General features: G+C 41.1%; 3 protein-coding genes across 14 annotated transcripts in view; all 3 read right to left on the bottom strand.

The window, feature by feature from the left end:
* LOC118373347 (casein kinase I) overlaps positions 1-5,219 on the bottom strand; it is a 41,527-nt gene extending 36,308 nt beyond the window's left edge. Inside the window, exon 1 of one of the 5 annotated variants that reach the window (XM_052515823.1) lies at positions 4,947-5,219. The gene's annotated coding sequence lies outside the window, so the exon portion shown is untranslated. The remainder of the gene's footprint in view (positions 1-4,946) is intronic. The other 4 variants (XM_052515826.1, XM_052515825.1, XM_052515828.1 and 1 more) reach the window with 4 other exon arrangements.
* A 253-nt stretch (positions 5,220-5,472) lies between these two features.
* Positions 5,473-14,748, bottom strand: LOC118373349 (sorting nexin-1-like). 8 transcript variants are annotated; one of them, XM_052515816.1, is made up of 15 exons: positions 14,581-14,748; positions 12,008-12,167; positions 11,730-11,890; positions 10,930-10,996; positions 10,252-10,295; positions 9,865-10,006; positions 9,627-9,705; positions 9,339-9,414; positions 8,883-8,996; positions 8,524-8,617; positions 8,202-8,407; positions 7,546-7,689; positions 7,360-7,440; positions 7,174-7,245; positions 5,473-7,019 (listed from the first exon to the last, which is right to left on the bottom strand). In XM_052515816.1, exons 1-15 carry the CDS (start codon positions 14,695-14,697, stop codon positions 6,969-6,971), a joined length of 1,608 nt encoding a protein of 535 aa, XP_052371776.1. In that variant the 5' UTR covers positions 14,698-14,748; the 3' UTR covers positions 5,473-6,968. The 8 variants fall into 8 exon arrangements, 7 of the variants coding, with proteins under 7 accessions (XP_052371776.1, XP_052371777.1, XP_052371781.1 ...); XM_052515817.1 differs by having other exon boundaries at positions 11,778-11,890; XM_052515821.1 differs by lacking the exons at positions 11,730-11,890; positions 12,008-12,167; positions 14,581-14,748 and adding an exon at positions 11,682-11,706.
* A 3,416-nt stretch (positions 14,749-18,164) lies between these two features.
* Positions 18,165-20,330, bottom strand: part of LOC118380698 (neogenin-like) — a 322,783-nt gene continuing 320,617 nt past the window's right edge. Inside the window, 1 exon segment of the mRNA XM_052515815.1 lies at positions 18,165-20,330. This exon segment is cut by the window's right edge and continues 272 nt beyond it. The gene's annotated coding sequence lies outside the window, so the exon portion shown is untranslated.

The raw sequence follows: 20,330 nt of genomic DNA, 5'->3' as shown, positions 1-20,330 counted from the left end.
TGCAGTTCCTATGGCTTCCACTAGAAGTCAGTCATCAGAAAATGTTCAATGTTTAAAAAAAATATTTAAATTAAGAAGTAGTCGTATTGTTTCTAAGTGTCACTCAGGTGGTGTTTTTCGCCGGCATTGAAAATGATTATTTACATTTTAGGGTACCTGAGGTTTGGATGAGAAACGTTGTTTGAAATGTTTGGACTAAGTTTACAGGTAACTTAGATCCTTTGTAGGCATGTTGGACGAGTTGGAGCCGGTGTATTTCTGAATCAAACACGCCAAATAAACTGACATTTGTGATAAAGAAGGACTTGATCGAATAAAACGACCATTCATTGTGTAACAGACCTTTGGGATTGCAAAAAGAATAAGATCTTCAAAGGTAAGCGATTTATTTTAATCGCCATTTCTGACCTTCGTGATGCATCTGTTTGGTTGGGAAATGTTTTTGACGCTTTTGTATGCGGGGCGCTGTCCTCAGATAATCACATGGTATGCTTTCGTCGTAAAGCCTTTTTGAAATCTGACAAAGCGGCTGGATTAACAAGAAGTAACTCTTTAAGCCGATGTATAACACTTGTATTTTTTATGAATGTTTATTATGACTATTTCTGTATTTTGAATTTGGCGCTCTGCAATTTCACCGTATGTTGTCGAGGTGGGTCGCTAACAGAACGCCCGTGCCAGAAAGGTTAAAGTAATGGACTGTCGTTTCTCTTTGCTTATTTGAGCTGTTCTTGCCATAACATGGACTCTGTCTTTTACCAAATAGGGCTATCTTCTGTATAGGACCCCTACCTTGTCACAACACAAATGATTGGCTCAAACGCATTGAGGATAGAAATTCCACAAATGAACTTTTAACAAGGCACACCTGTTAATTGAAATGCATTCCAGTAATGATGTGCACAACTGAGAGCATCCTATTGGACTGTATCACCACCTGGTACAGCAACTGCACCAACCACAACCCAAACCTATCCAGAGGGTGGTGTGGTCCGCCCAACGCATTACCGGGGAAAAACTTCCTGGCCTCCTGGACACCTACAGCACCCAATGGCATAGGAAGGCCAAAAAGATCATCAAGGACATCAACCATCCGAGCCACTGCCTTTTCACCCCGCTAACATCCAGAAGGCGAGGTCAGTACAGGTGCATCAAAGCTGGGACCGAGAGACAGAAGCTGTTTTTCAATCTCAAGGCCATCAGACTGCTAAACAGCCACCGCTAGTACATCAGAGGCGGCTGCCTATACACATAGATCAGGAATCCCTGACCACTTTTAGAAATGGATCACTAGACACTTTAATGTTTCTGTATCTAGCATTACTCATCTCATATGTATAAACTGCACTCTATACTAGAGGTCGACCAATTAATCGGAATGGCTGATTAATTAGGGCCGATTTCAAGTTATCATAATCGTAAATCTGTATTTTTGGGGGCCGATTTCCGATTATTTTTTAAAATACCTTTTATTTAACTAGGCAAGTCAGTTATTAAGAACACATTCTTATTTTCAATGACTGCCTAGGAACTGTGGGCTAACTGCTTGTACTGGGGCAGAATGACAGATTTTCACCTTGTCAGCTCAGGGGTTTCAATCTTGCAACCGCACAGTTAACTAGTCCAACGCTCTAACCATTGCACTTCACGAGTAGCCTGCCTATTACGCAAATGCAGTAGAAACGAAGGTAAATTGCTAGCTAGCATTAAACTTATCTCATAAAAAAACAATCATAATCACTAGTTATAACTACTAATCCAGTTTAGCAGGCAATATTAACCAGGTGAAATTGTGTCATTTCTCTTGCGTTCATTGCACACAGAGTCAGGGAATATGCAACAGTTTGGGTTGCCTGGCTCATTGCGAACTAATTTGCCAGAATTGTACGTAATTATGACAGACATTGAAGGTTGTGCAATGGAACAAGAATATTTAGACTTAGGGATGCCACCCGTTAGATAAAATACCTAACGGTTCTGTATTTCACTGAAATAAACATTTTGTTTTCGAAATTATATGATGGGTATGGGTAACGATGCTTCGAGTGTAGATGTTGTCGATGTGTTCCTGGTTCGAGCCCAGGTAGGGACGAGGAGGGGGACGGAAGCTATACTGTTACACTGGCAATACTATAGTGCCTATAAGAACATCAATAGTCAAAGGTATATGAAATACAAATGGTATAGAGAGAAATAGTCCTATAAATACTATATTAACTACAACCTAAAACATTTTACCTTGGAATATTGAAGTCTCCTGTTAAAAGGAAAGGACCACCATTGTATGTTCTCATGTTCTGAGCAAGGAACTTAAACGTTAGCTTTTTTACATGGCACATATTGCACTTATTTTCTTCTCCAACACTTAGTTTTTGCACAATTTTTTAAACCAAATTGAACATGTTTCATTATTTATTTGAGGCCAAATATATTTTATTGATATATTATGTTAAGTTAAAATAAGTGCTCATTCAGTATTGTTGTAATTGTCATTATTACAAATAAATCAAAAATAAAAATTGTCTGATTAAATTGGTATCTGCTTTTTTTGGTCCTCCAATAATCGGTCGACCTCTACTCTATACTAGTCTATGGTATCTTAGTCCAATGCCACTCTGACATATCTATATATATTCTTAATCCATTCTTTACTTATTTTTTATGTGTATTGGGTATTTGTTGTAAAACGTAGATAATACTTGTTAGATATTACTGCACTGTCGGAGCCAGATGCACAAGCATTTTTGCTACACCTGCAATAATCTGCTAAACATGTGTATGTGACCAATAAATTTGAAAATTTTGATTTGATACCTCATGAAGCTGGTTGAGAGAATGCCAAAAGATCCACAGATGATGCAATCTATTGCACTCCACAGGTACCCTTTCCCACCTGGACAAAAGGAACATGCTATTAATTGACTACAGCTCAGTGTTCAACACCATAGTACCCTCAAAGCTCATCACTAAGCTTAGGACCTTGGGACTAAACACCTCCCTCTGCAACTGGATCCTGGACTTCCTGACGGGCCACCTCCAGGTGGTATGGGTAGGTAACAACAAATCTGCCACGCTGATCCTCAACATGGGGGCCCCTCAGGGGTGCGTGCTCAGTCCCCTCCTCTTCACCCATGACTGCATGGCCAAGCACGACTTCACCATCATTAAGTTTGCTGACAACAACAGTGGTAGGCCTGATCACCGACAACAATGAGACAGCCTATAGGGAGGAGGTCAGAGACATGTCTGTGCCAGGACAACAACCTCTCCCTCAACGTGATCAAGACTAAGGAGATGATAGTGGACTACAGGAAAAGGAGGACCGAGCATTCCACCATTCTCATCAGCAAGGCTGTAGTAGAGCAGGTTGAGAGCTTCAAGTTACTTGGTCCAAACACACCAAGACAGTCGTGAAGAGGGCATGACAAAGCCTATTCCCCCTCAGGAGCATGAAAAGATTTGGCAAGGGTCCTCAGATCCTCAAAAAGTTATACAGCTGCACCATCGAGAGCATCCTGACTGGATGCATCACTGCCTGGTATGACAACTGCCGGCCTCCGACCACAAGGCACTACAGCGGGTTGTGCGTACGGCCCAGTACATCACCGGGGCCAAGCTTCCTGCCATCCAGTACCTCTATACCAAGCGGTGTCAGAGGAAGGTCCAAAAAAAAGTGTCAAAGACTCCAGCCTCAATTACCTTGACTAATCGGTGCCCCTGCATATTGACTCTGTACCGGTACCCCCTGTATATAGCCTCACTGCTGTTATTTTACTGCTGCTCTTTAACTATTTGTTATCCATTTTTTAGGTAATTATTTTTCTTAAAACTGCATTATTGGTTAAGGGCTTGTAAATAAGCATTTCACTGTAAGGTCTGTCGTATTCAGCGCATGAGACAAATCAAATTTGATTTGAAGCTGTCATAAAGGCAAAGGGTGGCTACTTTGAAGAATCTCAAATATATTTTGATTTGTTTAACACTTTTTAGTTACTACATGATTCCATCTGTGTTACTTCATAGTTGTGACGTCTTCACTATTATTATACTATGTATAAAATAGAAAAAAGAAAAACCCTTGAATGAGTAGGTGTGTCCAAACTTGACTGGTACTGTATGTCCATATATACTGTAAATAACGTAATTTATATTATATACACGTCAATATATTTCGTCTCAGATATCCAGATTAACATCAAATGAGTAATCATTCTACTGTTTGTCTAATCTTTTTCGCCAACAAAAAATAATGGCTATATCTAGGCCTACACAATTGAATAACAAGACATAACGTTACCTAGCTAACAGGGACAATACTGATTTAACGTTAACTGCAGAGATGCTTTTCCACAAGCTAAAAAACGATACCAGCAGCGACGGTTGTTATTATAGGCTTCTTCCATAGACAAAAGATACTTCCTGACAATGTGGACATATCGATTAGCTAGCCACCTACAGTAACGTTAGATGTGTAAATTGACCTTAGCTTGCTAGTTACTTAGCTTTCACACACTGAGCCAATGATGGGAATGTTTATAACGTTAGCTAGCTAGATAGATAGCGTTTATTTTGTCAAAAGCAACCACCACCACTTTTAGCACCAACCACAATTTTATCCAACCATAACTTTCATATATCCAGCCAACAGCTAGTTAGCTAACGTTAGGTTATACAAAACAAACCGAATTGGATGAAAAAGCAATAACGTTACTTGCTTGGATACGTTAGCTAGCTAGCAGGCCAATTAATAGCGCCATTTATTTAATTGGTATTTAGCTATTGCAGCCTCATTGACATGGAACTACATTTATTTCAGGGGGAACGTAATTTCGGTTAACCCAAATTAGGTGGAACGAGGAAATGGAAAATAGCTAACGTTCGCTAGTAGTTATCGTCATTAGCAACGAGGCTACTAGCTATCATCATGCAAACAACCACCGACTTACTTTAGCTGTGGTACTCCTGCTGTTGATTCGGACGCCTCTTGCGATTCACCTCAGTGTTCGAGTGTATTTAATTCTATCAAATATAAATATTGTATAATTATCAGTCAATAGAGACAGACAAGCAACCCTTTCATTATTTTTCTTCTTCTTGCTATCTCGCTGTTCGTGAAAGGTTGACGTTCTCCGGAAGTACAGGCAGTCGCACCATTGAGCTTTGAACGACACACCCGCTTGCGTCAACACTTCCAGGTTGCACAGGGCTCGATACATTTTTTGGGGGGGACCCAAGTTTAAAAAAATGTTTTAAATAATGATGATTAATTATGAGTATATGACTTCAAATGTTCTAACTCAATGGTTTTAACAATGCAATGATACAAGCTCAGTTATTTAAAATGTATATTATGTGGATAGAATGTTTGAAACCATGCACCAAATAACCTCCATTTGATATTCCCTGTCATACATTTTTGGATACTGATAACATTTTATGGACAAAAAAAACTGCCTCAAACATTAAACGAAATTCAGTCAATCATCTTTATTACTCACTTCTATAGAATTTTCAGGAATATCTTATCTAAATGCGAGTGGTTACAAAAATAAAGCACATCTCGAGGAAAAAGAACACACTCATATAAATGTTGGGTAAGAAAACTAAAGGAGTCAACACTTTTTATCACTTTGCTTTCATCATCATTACACACTGCTAGTCAGTGCTGGATTTGGGTATAACCCCAACCGGAAATGAATAGCGGCACCTAATTTTCTGCTGCTCGAGTTCCTGCACCTTATAGAATATTTAGTTCAAAAGTATTATGGACTTCCTGCACCTTAACAGTACCAGCACACAAAATGAGTACTGACACCTATTTCAGTCCAAGTCAAGCACTGTTGTTAGTTTATCAAAATTGTGAGGAAACTTGACCAGTGGTTTAAAGTACTGAAGAAAAAAATACTTGGGTATGTGTACATTACATTACTATTTATATTTGACTACTTTTACTCCACCACATTCCTAGATATGTACTACTCCCATACATTTACCCCAACACCCAAAATAACTTATTACATTTTGAATGCTGAGGCAGAATAGAATTATGTACCACAGTCTGTCTGTAAATAAATAAAAAACAAGAAAATCATGCCGTCTGGTTTGCTTAATATAAGGAATTTTATGTATAGCATTGACCTTTACTTAGTACTTTTACTCAAGTAGGACGATTGAGTACTTTTTCCAACACTGAACATGACACATTTCACAATCACATTGAATTCAATGAGGCTACATGTTTGAACACAGATGTAAAAAATATACTGATGGTCAGTTCAGAAAGACTGTTGTTGGTCATAATTATTTGAGGTTACAGATGTATATCAACTGATGATCAAACAATGGTGAACACGCACAAAGACACAGGCAGGCACACTCATCTGATGGGTCACCATAAACATACACTCCATGCTTCCATTATTTTGTCCCTTCACTGTAGGTCTGTAAATGCACAAATTGAGGACCGTTGGTATTAGTCCGTCTATCAGTTTGAATGAGCTCTCTAGTCAAAGTGGTATTTCACACGACACACACAATTTACTACATTGCCCTATGCGTTTGTGGATCCAAAAGTTATTTCATGAGCTTTTGTAAACAGTTATGAACTGCCCTCCACTGTAAACAAACACTACTAAGTACCTCAAAATGTCAACACTTTAGGATTGTTAAGTCAAACTCTTCCTATCTGAGTAAGGATGGCCCAAGAACACGGAGTAAAAAATATCCCACTTACACCACTGACATGTTTACTTAGAAAAGCTATACTGTCAAATTCATCTCTGTTGAATCGATACATTGTGCCGATGTAGAGCATACTGAAAAGCTGGAAAATAAATCACTAATGCTAAAATAATATGGATGTAGAGTAGAGTAGTTGTCCCCTCTGTTGCATTGTCTTCTGGGTACATAGTCAGGAGGTAAAGTGTTCAAAAAGGCAGTCGTTCTCTTCCTAACGTCCTCAAGCCTCATCATGCTATCGCTTTTGCTTCAGGCAGGAATGCTTCCCAGAACTTTACGTGCTACATCCAAGAGGGGGAAAAGTGAAAAGAGAGCACATCAATATCTGGAGTATAAAGGCCAATATTTCAAGCAAACAGTTACATGAAAAAACACACATTTGAAGAGATTAAAAAATAAATATATATATATATTTTTTTAAAGAGTACAGATTACCCGCTGTTGAGACTGTAGAAGAGACTCCAGATATTTCACTATCTGGCTTTTGAAGTCCTTGGACTTCTCTTTCTGTTAGATGGAGGGGAAGAAAATAACTGTCATGAAGATTTTCTCATGCAAAACTATCCTGAATACGGGAGCACGATGTTGCTCCGATGCAAAAAAAAAAAAAAATGACCTTACCTCAAACCTGAGGAATTCCTTGCGAACGGTTACAGAGATCCTGTCAAAATCCCTCTCGTACTGAGTGACTTTACCCTCCCACTGTGAAAGACATGAGGGGAATAAGGAGAGTTTAATGTGGAAATAGAAGTCAAAGCAATACCACCTCCCTTTAAGCATGCATTAACACAGTGCTGGCTCCTGTACCTCAGTGATCTCCTCTTTGGCCTGTTGTAGTTTGTCAGGCTTGTTGGCCCACAGAAGCTTTGCCTCAACCTCCCTCTTCTTCTGCAGGGTGCTCTGAGCCTCCTGCCAGCGCTGCCACGTTTTCATGCGCTGCTCAAAACAGCCCTGAGGACAACATAACGAGAATGCCCAAATTAAGCGCACAGCACGAGTTCAGAACAAAATCTGCACCACATCAATTTCACACCGAGGGCACACAGATTCTAGCTGGTAGCTACCCAGTTTAGCACCAAAGCTAGCAGCGTTTGATTTGATTTGCACGAATCTTCCATTGACATTTTGGATTTACTCATCCAGTTAATGTAGTCGTAGTGTTCTATTTAAAATTCAGGCCATAGAATGAAGTTGCCGTACCCTGACGGCCCCTAGTAGGCGGATGTAGAATGAAGTTTCCGTACCCTGACGGCCCCTAGTAGGCGGATGTAGAATGAAGTTGCCGTACCCTGACGGCCCCTAGTAGGCGGATGTAGAATGAAGTTTCCGTACCCGGCAGCCCCTAGTAGGCGGATGTAGAATGAAGTTTCCGTACCCTGACGGCCCCTAGTAGGCGGATGTAGAATGAAGTTTCCGTATCCTGACGGCCCCTAGTAGGCGGATGTAGAATGAAGTTTCCGTACCCTGACGGCCCCTAGTAGGCGGATGTAGTCGGCCAGCAGCTCGGCCAAGATGAAGAAGTCGCTGGCCGCCTGCTCCTGGTGTAGCGTCTCCATCTTGTCCTCCACCTCGGCCAGTTGGGAGAGGGCCCGGGACAGAGCTGTGTTGTCCTCCGAGTTGCCCAGCATGGCCATGCTCTTGGCGAACACTGCTGTGTTCCCGCAGAGCTCTGACGAAATATCAGATATAACAGGGTCATAAATTTAAAAAAGAAGGTCTGCTTTAAAGCTCCAATCTTATCAAAAGGGTTTTAAAACAGACATCTCTTTTTTCTGTGAATCTCACCCTTTCTGTGGTTGACCAGGGAGTCCACAACCGCATGGAGTTTCCTCAGCTGCAGCTCCTCGCTCTCCACCTCCTGCAGTTTGTTGTCAAACCACTGGAACACAAAGCAACGTGGGAGGTACGATCAGGCAACCAATCTACATCAATTAAACTAATTTGAATGACAAAGGGGGCGTATCGACCCAAAGCTTTACAGAGGCATATGCATCCCGTTTAGCAGACAGTAAAGAAAAATATCATATTTTTACAGAAAAAAAATAAAATGCAAAAGCTCCAACATTAATTTAGATAACTGACTTTACTGCTATGATTTCTTGTTTGGCATTTGAGTAAATCAACCAGAACAGTGATTGTCTTACAGCATCCGAGTCGCTGATCTTGATGGTCATCTTACTGACAGCATCTGATGCTCTGTTGATCATCTTCAGGAAGCCAGCTCCACTCAGTGTGTGTGTACCCACCGCCCTAGGCAGCTGACAGACACACACACGCACGCACGCAGACACACACGCACGCACACAGATACAAGCAGGCACACTCGCACGCAGACACACGCACGCACGCAGACACACGCACGCAGACACACGCACGCACGCAGACACACGCACGCACGCAGACACACGCACGCACGCAGACACACGCACACGCAGACACACGCACGCAGACACACGCACGCAGACACACGCACGCACGCAGACACACGCACACACACGCACGCACGCAGACACACGCACGCACGCAGACAGTGAACAAATTAATGCATGATTCCAGTAGTCTGTGACAGTATTGACAGCTAATGACTTTAGCGCACCTACCTCGTCTCTTTCCAGGAACTCTCTGACATCAGGGTCTTGTAACAGGGACGGGTGACACACTACTCTCTGCAGGTACCTAGAAAATCCCACAAATATCAACGGGCTAGACTACAGGGAGGAAACAATGCAATGCCTGCTATCGCAATGAAGATACAGCAATACATTCTTAACAAAAGCAAAGGAATGACAAATATCAACATAAAACACAATCTGACCATGATACTTCACCGTGCTGTACATGTAAAGTCTGAGTACAATAATGGTAAAAGGTGCTTCTTCAGGTTCTACCTCTCCAGAGCCGCTCTCCTCCTCTCCACAAAGTCAGCCGAGGAAGAGTCATCCTTTCCCACCTTCACTTTGGTCATCCCTAGGGAGTCAAGACATGGTGTTACCAGTGTCTTTCTGTATTTCATGTGCCGTGATCAGTACCCTGCACCTGTGAAATCTACCGGGTTTGCATACTATGCCTGCAACCAGGTTTTTGAAACTGGCTGGCAGACATGAACTGACAAATGTAGTTCCTTACCCACAACGCTCTTCTCTGGTGGTGGAGGGATGATACAGCCATTCAGGGAGTGCTTCACTGACAGCTTCTCATACAGCCCAAGGAAATCACTGAACCTCCTCCACACTGAGAATGTCCTGTTCCTGAACATGGGTAATGTAGTCTAGGGGGTGGAAATAGTGAGGCTTAGTATCAGTTTGCGCAAGATAAAATCACAAGTTCTGATTTCAAAGAGGACACTGGCAGAAGTAGGCCTACTCAACACAAGCAGAGTAATTCCTTCAAATTGTTCATGGTCACAGTGCAAAGTATAGAAAAAAATGGTTTGGGAGTACTACTATATACATGACCAAAACGAAAACTAGTTGTTTAAAAAGTCCTGATCTTTCTGCTGCAGAAGTTACATACCCGAGTGGACACCTTGTAGGCCATGTAAGCGTTCATGCCATCTCCTAAAAGGGAAAATCAAATTGTCAGGTTACAGAGGTTGAGACATAGTTTAGTTTCAAATATGAAATCCGAGAGACGGGAAAATGACACACAAACTGTAAAATAAAATAAAAAACAGGCATATCCTGGCTACAACCCTCCAGGACCAAGCGTGAACAACATTTAAAAACTAAACTGAGGTAAAGAGGTTTCAAGGATCTGGTCCGTCTTGAGCTCACGACATCTTGTGTATCCATGCTGTTCTGGCTCTTGTCGTAGCTAGCTAGCATGCCTGGCGGCTTCTGTGAGGCTTTGATATTCCATCTTCTGTTGTCTTTGTTGTGTTCTTCCAATTCAAATTGACAAAATCAAAACTCTCAACTTGCCATGTGTAGCTAAAGCTATAGTTAGTTCTTGCTATATTGATAGCCAATATTAGCCTCCTAACCCTCAAAGTTGCTTGGACAAGCAAGAAAACACTCCCTCACCCAGCGATGCCATCTTGGCTTCCTACTTTAAAAACTCAACTCAATTGAGAGGAAGATGAGATAATTACATCATAGCTTCCATGGATTCAACCACAATACACACTTCCAATGCTTCAAAATGGTTGCTAAACATCAGTTCACAGATAGTGAGAAAAAATATATTCCTTACCAATTTTCTCTGGATTGGTGACAGCAACCTCCAAGTCAAAGCTGTCCTCATCCTTTTCCTCTTCCAACTGAATTGGTGGAAATGAGCTGGTGAACAACAAGACTTCGGGAAATTGCACATACATTTACTGTTATTATTCTCCTCTCTTTCGCTATTTTTTTTTTTAACCTTTATTTTACTAGGCAAGTCAGTTAAAAACAAATTCTTATTTTCAATGACGGCTAGGAACAGTGGGTTAACTGCCTGTTCAGGGGCAGAACGACATATTTGTATCTTGTCAGCTCGGGGATTCGAACTTGCAACCTTTCGGTTACTAGTCCAACGCTCTAACCACTAGGCTACCCTGCAGCCCCTAATGCTGCATATTATGAAAACATTTGGGGTTTTGCTAGTCTCATAAGGTCAGCAGTGTTCCCTATCCCTTGTATCTGTCTTTTGAGGGCTGATAATCATTACGTTATGGCATAATGGCCCTCCAAAGCAACGAGCAGCAGACAACAACATATTACATTAAACTAAACTGTGGTGGAATATGTTGGACATGTCCTGTTGTAGCCTACCTGCTCCATAGACCTGGGTTGTGTTGCTGATGTCCTGTTGTAGCCTACCTGCTCCATAGACCTGGGTTGTGTTGCTGATGTCCTGTTGTAGCCTACCTGCTCCATAGACCTGGGTTGTGTTGCTGATGTCCTGTTGTAGCCTACCTGCTCCATAGACCTGGGTTGTGTTGCTGATGTCCTGTTGTAGCCTACCTGCTCCATAGACCTGGGTTGTGTTGCTGATGTCCTGTTGTAGCCTACCTGCTCCATAGACCTGGGTTGTGTTGCTGATATCCTGTTGTAGCCTACCTGCTCCATAGACTCAGGTTGTGTTGCTGATAGTGTAAGTGACGGGGTGAATTCAGCTCCAGAGGACTTGGCTGTGGTGCTGGGGTTCTCCATGGACAGCTCCACCGAGACCTCTGAGGGGACAGGGGGGGGGCAACATATAACATAGGAAAGGATGTCACAGGGAAATGAACCAATTCTGCTTTTCAGTCTAGTAGGGGTAATAATAAAAGGTAAAAATGATAACATACCTGCAAATAGATCATTCTCATTGTCTGAATGGACATAGTTGGACTTAGAGGTTGTGATGGAACTGTTGACAGCGGTGCTAGTTCCTTCTTCACTGAAGAGGTCAGCTGGTTCTTCACCATTGGCTGTGTCAGGCTGAAAGGCCTCTGCAACAGGGTTGCTCTGAAGGGTAATACAAAAATATCAATAAAGAGTACAGCACTTAGAATTGAGGATATTAAAACAGGTCACTTTTTTAGTGCCGGCGTTTAAACCTTTCACATACAAGGAGAAGCACAAACCACAATATTTGTGTGGGGTGGACTTGGGTTATCAGTGAAAAGGGGCCAGGTCAGTTGATTGTGACAAAGGCAATTATAAAAACTAAAAAAATGTAACTTCATATTCATCTCCAGCACCAGCTCGTCATCAACATATGAAAATGGTGCATTTGTGTTTTGAAGTAAAAGAGATAGGAAGATGTGTTTTTTGACTCAAAAACATATAAACCCACCATGTTCACATGTTGATGTTGGGGGTGTTGGAGATGATGAATTTAGTGTTGGAAAATAGTGAATTGTCCTTTTAGTTATGTATTACATTGCTGTATTACAATGATGCAACAGAATACATGGGCCTACATAGCCACATGTCCATTATTATCAAACTCATTTTTGTCCAAAATGAAGGTGGGGGTAACTGGTCAAGTGTGGACTGATGTCCACTATGGGATTTGTAGACATTTCTCATCTTTTCCTTTATTTGGGTGGAAACTAGTGTATGTCCAACTGAAGTTAGATATATAGATATTAGTAGAACTAGCTAGCCAACGTGCAGTGAAGTTGTAAAAATAGAACCGATTTAACAAGCTAGTTAGTTACATCATCAGCTGCCCCGGTCCTGGACAAGAGTGAGGTCAACCATTGCCCAGATGGGCTAAAATCAAAACAGAATTAGCCACCTTGGCTAGCTACATCTGTGTGAAGCTAGCCACACTAAGGATTAGCAACAATCGTGGAATTTGCGGTTCAAAATAAAAGTGCCCCATTAAAAGAGACTCAAACGAATACAAATAGTGGAATAATGCCATATTTGGACTAGTTAATGGTCGGATGTTATACAGATTCAAGACAATAATTAGTTAATTTGACCCAAAGCAATACAAATCAGTTGAAATCACACTGTGGATGTATTAGACTTTAGAAATGCATTTGTGGCATACTTATATGCACTGTACAGCCCAACCTAAGGATGTTGCACCCATGAAATAGGGTATCAGCCTATTGAGTGACACTCACAGAACACAACTGTGTAGCTTTTACACACATATTAGCGTTCTGTGAATGTCACTGAGTAGGCTGATACTCCATTTCATGGGTGCAACATCCATAGGTTAGCCTGTACATAGTCTCTACGAATCCCAGCGTGGCAGACTCTTCTCTCATCTCTAACACGTAGGCTCACTTTTTGTGAACAGTCATAAGACAAGTCAGAACGTTGAATAAACTTAATTTAAATGGACTTTACCTGATTTTCTCCTTATATAGGCGGTAATCCAAGACGGACTATCCACAGAGTAGTGTTATTAACCCGATTTTCAGTACGCTGGTCTGTATATCGGTTTGTATTTCTGGTTTTTATTTCCAATACTGACGCAATTCGCATGACTTGGACAATATATCAACAATGGCCGAGTTTAACCGAAGCATAGACAGGACCATGTTCGATTACATTCGGCTATTGTTCACATATTGTGCATCACGTGAAATGCTAAGGAGACGGAAAATACAAGTGACAGAATTGACAGGTGCTGGAAAAAGTTGTGGAAATCAAAATGTCCACAGTAAATAATTGTTTACTTGACTTTTTGCTGCGCCGGTAGGTTCTGCACGGACAACCGGTAAAGTAACCTCATATAATTTTATTCAACATTTTTAGCTTGCATATTTTTTTTACAGCGATTTCTTTCAGACGCATTATTCATGGAATAACCATGGTAACTGTGATATTTAGGCAAGGCTGTAGAATGAAATATAAGTATGCCCACAATGCAATTCTAGTCTAATACATCCACAGTGCGATGTCAACTGATTTTTACTTTTTGTGTCAAAACTAATTATTGTCTTTTGTTGAATGTGTAAGAACATTCCTACATTGTTTAGCATTATCTAGCTAGTCCAAATTTAGCACGTTTCCACTATTTGTATCGCTTTTATTTTGAAAGCGAAACGAAAATTCCACTATTATGGTTAATCCTTTTTGTGACAAGCTTCACACAGGTAGATATCTAGGCTGGAGTGCAGCGCTTAATAAATTAGTAATTGTTTGAGTGAGTGCAGCTTGCTGACTGCAATCAAAAAAACAAAAGGAGTTAACGTCAGTAAGCTATCTAATGGATTGTACCAGAATGGAGACTTGAAGAGTTGTGCTTGACAGGTAGCTAGCTAATGTTAGCCTAGCTAGCTGGCTAAACTCCGTTCTGTAGTGTACAGGGCTACTAGCTTAGCTAACATTAGCATGCTATGGAATGGTGTACAGATCAGGTTTCAGTCAGGACAAGCTGTAGCTGGTATCATCTGATATGCCTAGTGCTTACATTGCCAACGAATATATCCTCCCCTTCGTCACTGTCTTCATCTGCCATTTCGGAAAGTGGGTCTTGGTTCTCTGCTCCAGGGAGAGGAGGGGGATTCCGCCGTGAGCTAGCCGCCATGTCTGTGATGATACGTCTCTAAACGGAAGTTGACCATTGCAAAGTACTGTCTGGAGCGACACCTGCTGGTGATTAAACGGCAACGCGTTTAGGAACTTCACAGACCTCTATTCTTTCTACTGTACTGTGTGACCAACTGTAAATGGTGCTGGAAATAGCAATATAATGAAGCACCTTGTATAAAATATCTAGCCTATATAATGTATTTCAACCGCCATTCTGTGTTATATGTGATGTTTTTTAATTACCATGTGGCGCTAGGTGTTAGGTTGGGCATGGGTTAAAGTGGCTTGGTCAGAGTTTTTAAAAATACACCTCTACCTTCTCCTTGAATTAATCACTAATTTGGACAGATGAAAGCGAGGTATCCTTATACCCTTCACTAATCCAGTCATGTGTTATCAGTCACAACTTATAGGAAGGACTCAAAGAAGCATGTATTTAAAAAGTATTCTGACAGAGACATAAGGAAATTAGGCTGTGAAAGAGATCCTCTATAGGTATTTGTTAGGAGAGAAACTCCCTCTGTCCCCTAGAGTCCTGACAAATTAACAGTTTGATAGCCATATAAAAACAAAGGGAACAATAGCTCCAAAATTCATAGCTTCAAAATCATTTATTTTTGATAGTCTAATTTACTGAAAAATGATTCTTATTGATGACAAGTGTGTCCTTTGAAAACAGATAAAAGTTCAAATGTAGGCCTACAGTCTAAGAGAAAACAGATTAAAACGTTTTAAAACATTTTTTTTTTTTTTTAAATCAGACTGAGTGAGCCTAACCAGACTCCCTTTGTAGAAGCATTGGCTATGTTTTGTGTTTGTATGGTTTTTAATAAGAGGAAATCCATTCTCTTCCTTCCATGTGTATCTTCATATGCCCATCAGTGTACTGTTGTCTATCGCATTTGACACATATATGACAGCATTATATTTTCTCCTCTTTTGTCGATCTTGATATTTTTATCAAGGTTCTTGTTTTGGAAGAGTTTGCCACAGTCATGGCAACAAAGTCGTTTCTCTTCAGTGAATTGACTGATGGCATTTTAGTGGTTGATATTAACAATTTTCGACACATAAAGCACAAAATGCTTTTTCTTCATATGCGCTTTTAAGACTTGAATTTCTGGTGTAGCATGAACCACATTCATTGCAGCAAAGCGGTTTCTCCCCTGTTTGAAATGTCGTATGCTTGACCAAATGTCTGCCCTGACTACAAGGTCAAGGCCGTACTGACCCGTGGAGAATGGACACCAAATTAAAACAGATGCATTTTGGTCTGTGTGGAGTGTGTGACGTGAAACGCCTGCTCTTTTCTAATTCGCTAAACGGATGGTTACGTATCCTTCGGCCCGTCCAAAGTTCAACTGAGATATTTTTGTATGTGAAAAATGGATTGAAATTGTATGGTTATGGACGTCATCTCCGCTGACCGTCAACGTACAACTTCCGGTTTCTCCATTGAGAAAGAAAAGAACTCCTACAACTCATTACAATTAAACCCCTACAACTCATCCAGAACGCCGCAGCCCGTCTGGTGTTCAACCTTCCCAAGTTCTCTCACGTCACCCAGCTCCTCCGCTCTCTCCACTGGCTTCCAGTTGAAGCTCGCATCCGCTACAAGACCATGGTGTTTGCCTACGGAGCTGTGGGGAACGGCACCTCAGTACCTCCAGGCTCTGATCAGGCCCTACACCCAAACAAGGGCACTGCGTTCATCCACCTCTGGCCTGCTCGCCTCCCTACCACTGAGGAAGTACAGTTCCCGCTCAGCCCAGTCAAAACTGTTCACTGCTCTGGCTCCCCAATGGTGGAACAAACTCCCTCACGACGCCAGGACAGCGGAGTCAATCACCACCTTCCGGAGACACCTGAAACCCCACCTCTTTAAGGAATACCTAGGATAGGATAAAGTAATCCTTCTCCCCCTTAAAAGATTTAGATGCACTATTGTAAAGTGGCTGTTCCACTGGATGTCATAAGGTGAATGCACCAATTTGTAAGTCGCTCTGGATAAGAGCGTCTGCTAACTGACTTAAATGTAAAATGTAAATGTAACTCAAAGGGCCAGTCTGGCCTCGCCCTCAATGAGTTTCCACTTTATTCGCATTGATGTGATTTGTCACCTGTGTGAGTCTACATGTTTAACCTCGTGACTGAAGGATTTGCCACATCGTTTACACCGATATATTTTTTACCTGTGTGAATTCTATGATGAATTTTCAAATGACTGGCTTTAGAAAAGCTTTTGCTGCACTCTGGACATCTGTATGATTTCTCCCCTGTGTGAGTCCTCATGACCGACCAGGTTTGTCTTGCCGATGAAGGATTTCTCACGTTCTAAGCATTTATATGTGGCCAACCCCATTAATAGATGTAATAATTGATAGGTAAACTATTGTTATGCTAGCCAAGTAATATTGGGGGTTAATATAGAATTGCCTGGTGAAGTTAAGATCAATAGATCAAATTTGACTGTCCTTGATTTTCAGATGAGTTTCAAAGGAAGAAAACAATTACATTTTCATTCATTTGCATAGAATGTGCTTTAAAAGGTCACCATGAGTGATGTCATTCAACAACCCCCCCAAGTATAGATGCAAGAGCTTTGTCCTAGCTCTCTCTCTCTCTGACTTGAGTATCTTCGGTCCTGACAGTCCTCCTCCTTCACTCTCCTACCCATGAACACTTATGTTGTCACTGAGCTTCACAGAGATCTGGATTTACTGCCGAGAGTCACTGGTTCGTTCTGATACTGTTCTTCAGCCCCATAAATGTGCACATCTTTTTACCTGCATGCAGCTCATGGATTCCACTGGCTTGGTTCATTTAAAATGTAAAAGCTATTAACCTCCTTTGGCTGGCTTGACAAGTTTATGTGGATTTCTTTATTGAGTTAATTTTTTTTAAAGAAGGGAAGTTTGGCTTGACAATGGCTGCAAAGACATTGCTAAGTGTATTTTCAGATCTAGGACCGGGCTAAGTGAACAGGTCTAGCGTCTCTTTGATCTAAGTGGCAATGTCTCCTCAGGTCCCCTTCCTCCATTGACAATCACACTCCAGCCTATATATAGTTGACTTAGTATATGAAAGTGTTGCCTGTGCCAACAGGTCAATGACTGGTTACCGGTATTAAGCAGAGCTACAGTAAGTATTATAGAGAATAAGTAAGGCACGGTGTGTACATCAACCTGATCCTAGAGCATTTCCAATTTTTCTGTATGTAAATCCTAGACGTTATAACGCCCATCCATCCACCCTCCTTTTGTTTTTACCTTAAGTAACCACCCGTCTTGTGTTTCCATACAAACGTAACATATCCTTATTTGAGTGTCCCGGATTTCCATTTACGATGTTACAGCTAGTCTATGAAGGCAGGCAGTAAGTCACCCATTAAAAACTCTCATGGAGAAATAGACACACACACACACACACAAAATACGACATGCATGACAAAACAGACAAGTAGAAGCTTCAACTTTGTTAGTATTCATAATAGTTGGATACACAATGTATAAGGGCACCAATAAAAATAAAAAATAACTTTTTTTCTCAAACATTTTTTTTTTAAGCCACAGAATATCCTACAGAAAGCAAAGAGATCTCTGTACAGAAACAAGCAACAGAATACCTCAGCAGCACAGTAAAACCTGCCGCTCAATTTCATATCTCAAAAACAAATGACCATTAAAACAAGACCAGCTGCCTGCTGCTAACCTAGGACACTACTTTACAGAAACATCGCTTTTATATTTAAAACACAAGATATGGAAGATTTTTTTTTTTCAAAAATTGTGAAAAAGTGCAATACAGGCTTGACTGTCTACAACTTAATAGGTTATTCCCAACGGGTTAGCGTCCTGCCTTTTTCCTACAGTCCACTTTATTTTTATTTTTTATACATGTTCCTTTTGTATCCATAAGTAAAATCTCTTACAGTTATATTGACATTCATGATGATGTACATTATGAGAAACATGGTATTCACAAAAGTAGAGCATAACTAGGATTGCAATTACATTTCTTTGGGTAAGAGGGCAGATGAAAAACTAGCTTCTTACATTATCATATTTAATTTTTTTTACATTGGAATTGTGTACAGAACAAGTTTATTTTTTCTTCATACAAAACAAACTACATGTAAAAAAAAATCTGAATCTGGGAGTCCCATTCAATAGGCCAACATCGTTGCAAGTAGCATTTAAAAAGAGCGATGAAGCAGTGTTTCTTTAAGAGACCTCAGATAACAGTAAACACTTATCCTTGATTGAAAAACCTGGTTTTCACATGACAGAGAGAGATAAAGAGCAAAAAACAGACCTCTTCAACCAAATATTGGCTCTTGGAAACAAGACATCCATTTCATAGCACTTTCATATGATATATTGCCATTCCATTGAAACGACTGACTGGGAAGGATGTGTGATTGCGGGGTGAGGCACTCCGAGTCCAGCAGCCTCTGGAGGGTTCATGTCCCACAGATGGTTCTGAAAGGTCACCAGCTAAGAAGCCCTACTACTTGTCACTCCAAGGCCAGGCTGGCCTGAGAGTGGTGATGCTGCGTGTCAGAGGGATCACAGTGTAACTGGAAAACGTCCACAGAGGGCACAGTCATCTCCAATGTAAACGTACGGACACATTTCGTAAGGCTTTTTGAAACAGAGCTCCCATAAACAAAAAAAGACTGAACATTTCAATGTATAAAGGGGCAACACAATGCCAGAGAACGCAATAAACCATTCAAATGTAATGTACTAACACGCAAGGCATCTCCCTACAAGATATGAAAAGTGAGCGTTTGAGGGTCTATTTTGTCACTCTCCTCCCAAATAAAATGAAATGATTGGCTAGGCTGGGGGGGGATAGAATGAGGCCGTTTAAAAAAAACATGTACATATCTATACGGATATGTAAAAAACATACATGGCATATTAGAGAATAATAAGAGACTTGGCACAATATATAACACAGAGTAGTGAAAACAGACGTCATTGGATCAAAATGATAGCTATAAAATTACCGCTTTTATGGAAATGGAGGGGACTGTTGTCCAACGTTCACTTCACTGAAACAGGGCAATAGATATACAAAAACGCACAAATAAGTGACACTAATTAAACAAACACTGTGTTTAGATTGTGTTTCGTGAGCACCAACATGAAATACCGGCATATTTGACTCTTCCTCTTGACTTGGAATCACAATATGATGTCTGTCGGAGCGGTCTCCCCGGCAACCATAGGAGCGGTCTCCCCGGCAACCATAGGAGCGGTCTCCCCGGCAACCATAGGAGCGGTCTCCCCGGCAACCATAGGAGCGGTCTCCCCGGCAACCATAGGATCGGTCTCCCCGGCAACCATAGGAGCGGTCTCCCCGGCAACCATAGGAGCGGTCTCCCCGGCAACCATAGGAGCGGTCTCCCCGGCAATCAAAGTATGAGAGCAACCTTCTGATGCATTTCAGTTTTTGTGCTGAGAAAATTCACAATCCTCTGGTTGAAAGCGAACAATGTTAGATATCGTCTTTGAGAATGTTTCTTCATAAAAAGGTGAACTGTTGCTTTTTAAAATGGCCATCTCCTTCCTGAGACTGAGCAAGGTAAGCCAAAAGTTGAAATGTTTCAGTTGAGATTTT

The sequence above is a fragment of the Oncorhynchus keta genome, unplaced genomic scaffold, assembly GCF_023373465.1.
Source record: "Oncorhynchus keta strain PuntledgeMale-10-30-2019 unplaced genomic scaffold, Oket_V2 Un_scaffold_3208_pilon_pilon, whole genome shotgun sequence".
NCBI lineage: Eukaryota > Metazoa > Chordata > Actinopteri > Salmoniformes > Salmonidae > Oncorhynchus > Oncorhynchus keta.
The sequence above is the reverse complement of the archived record's forward strand: the minus strand, read 5'-3'. Positions and strand labels throughout refer to the sequence as shown.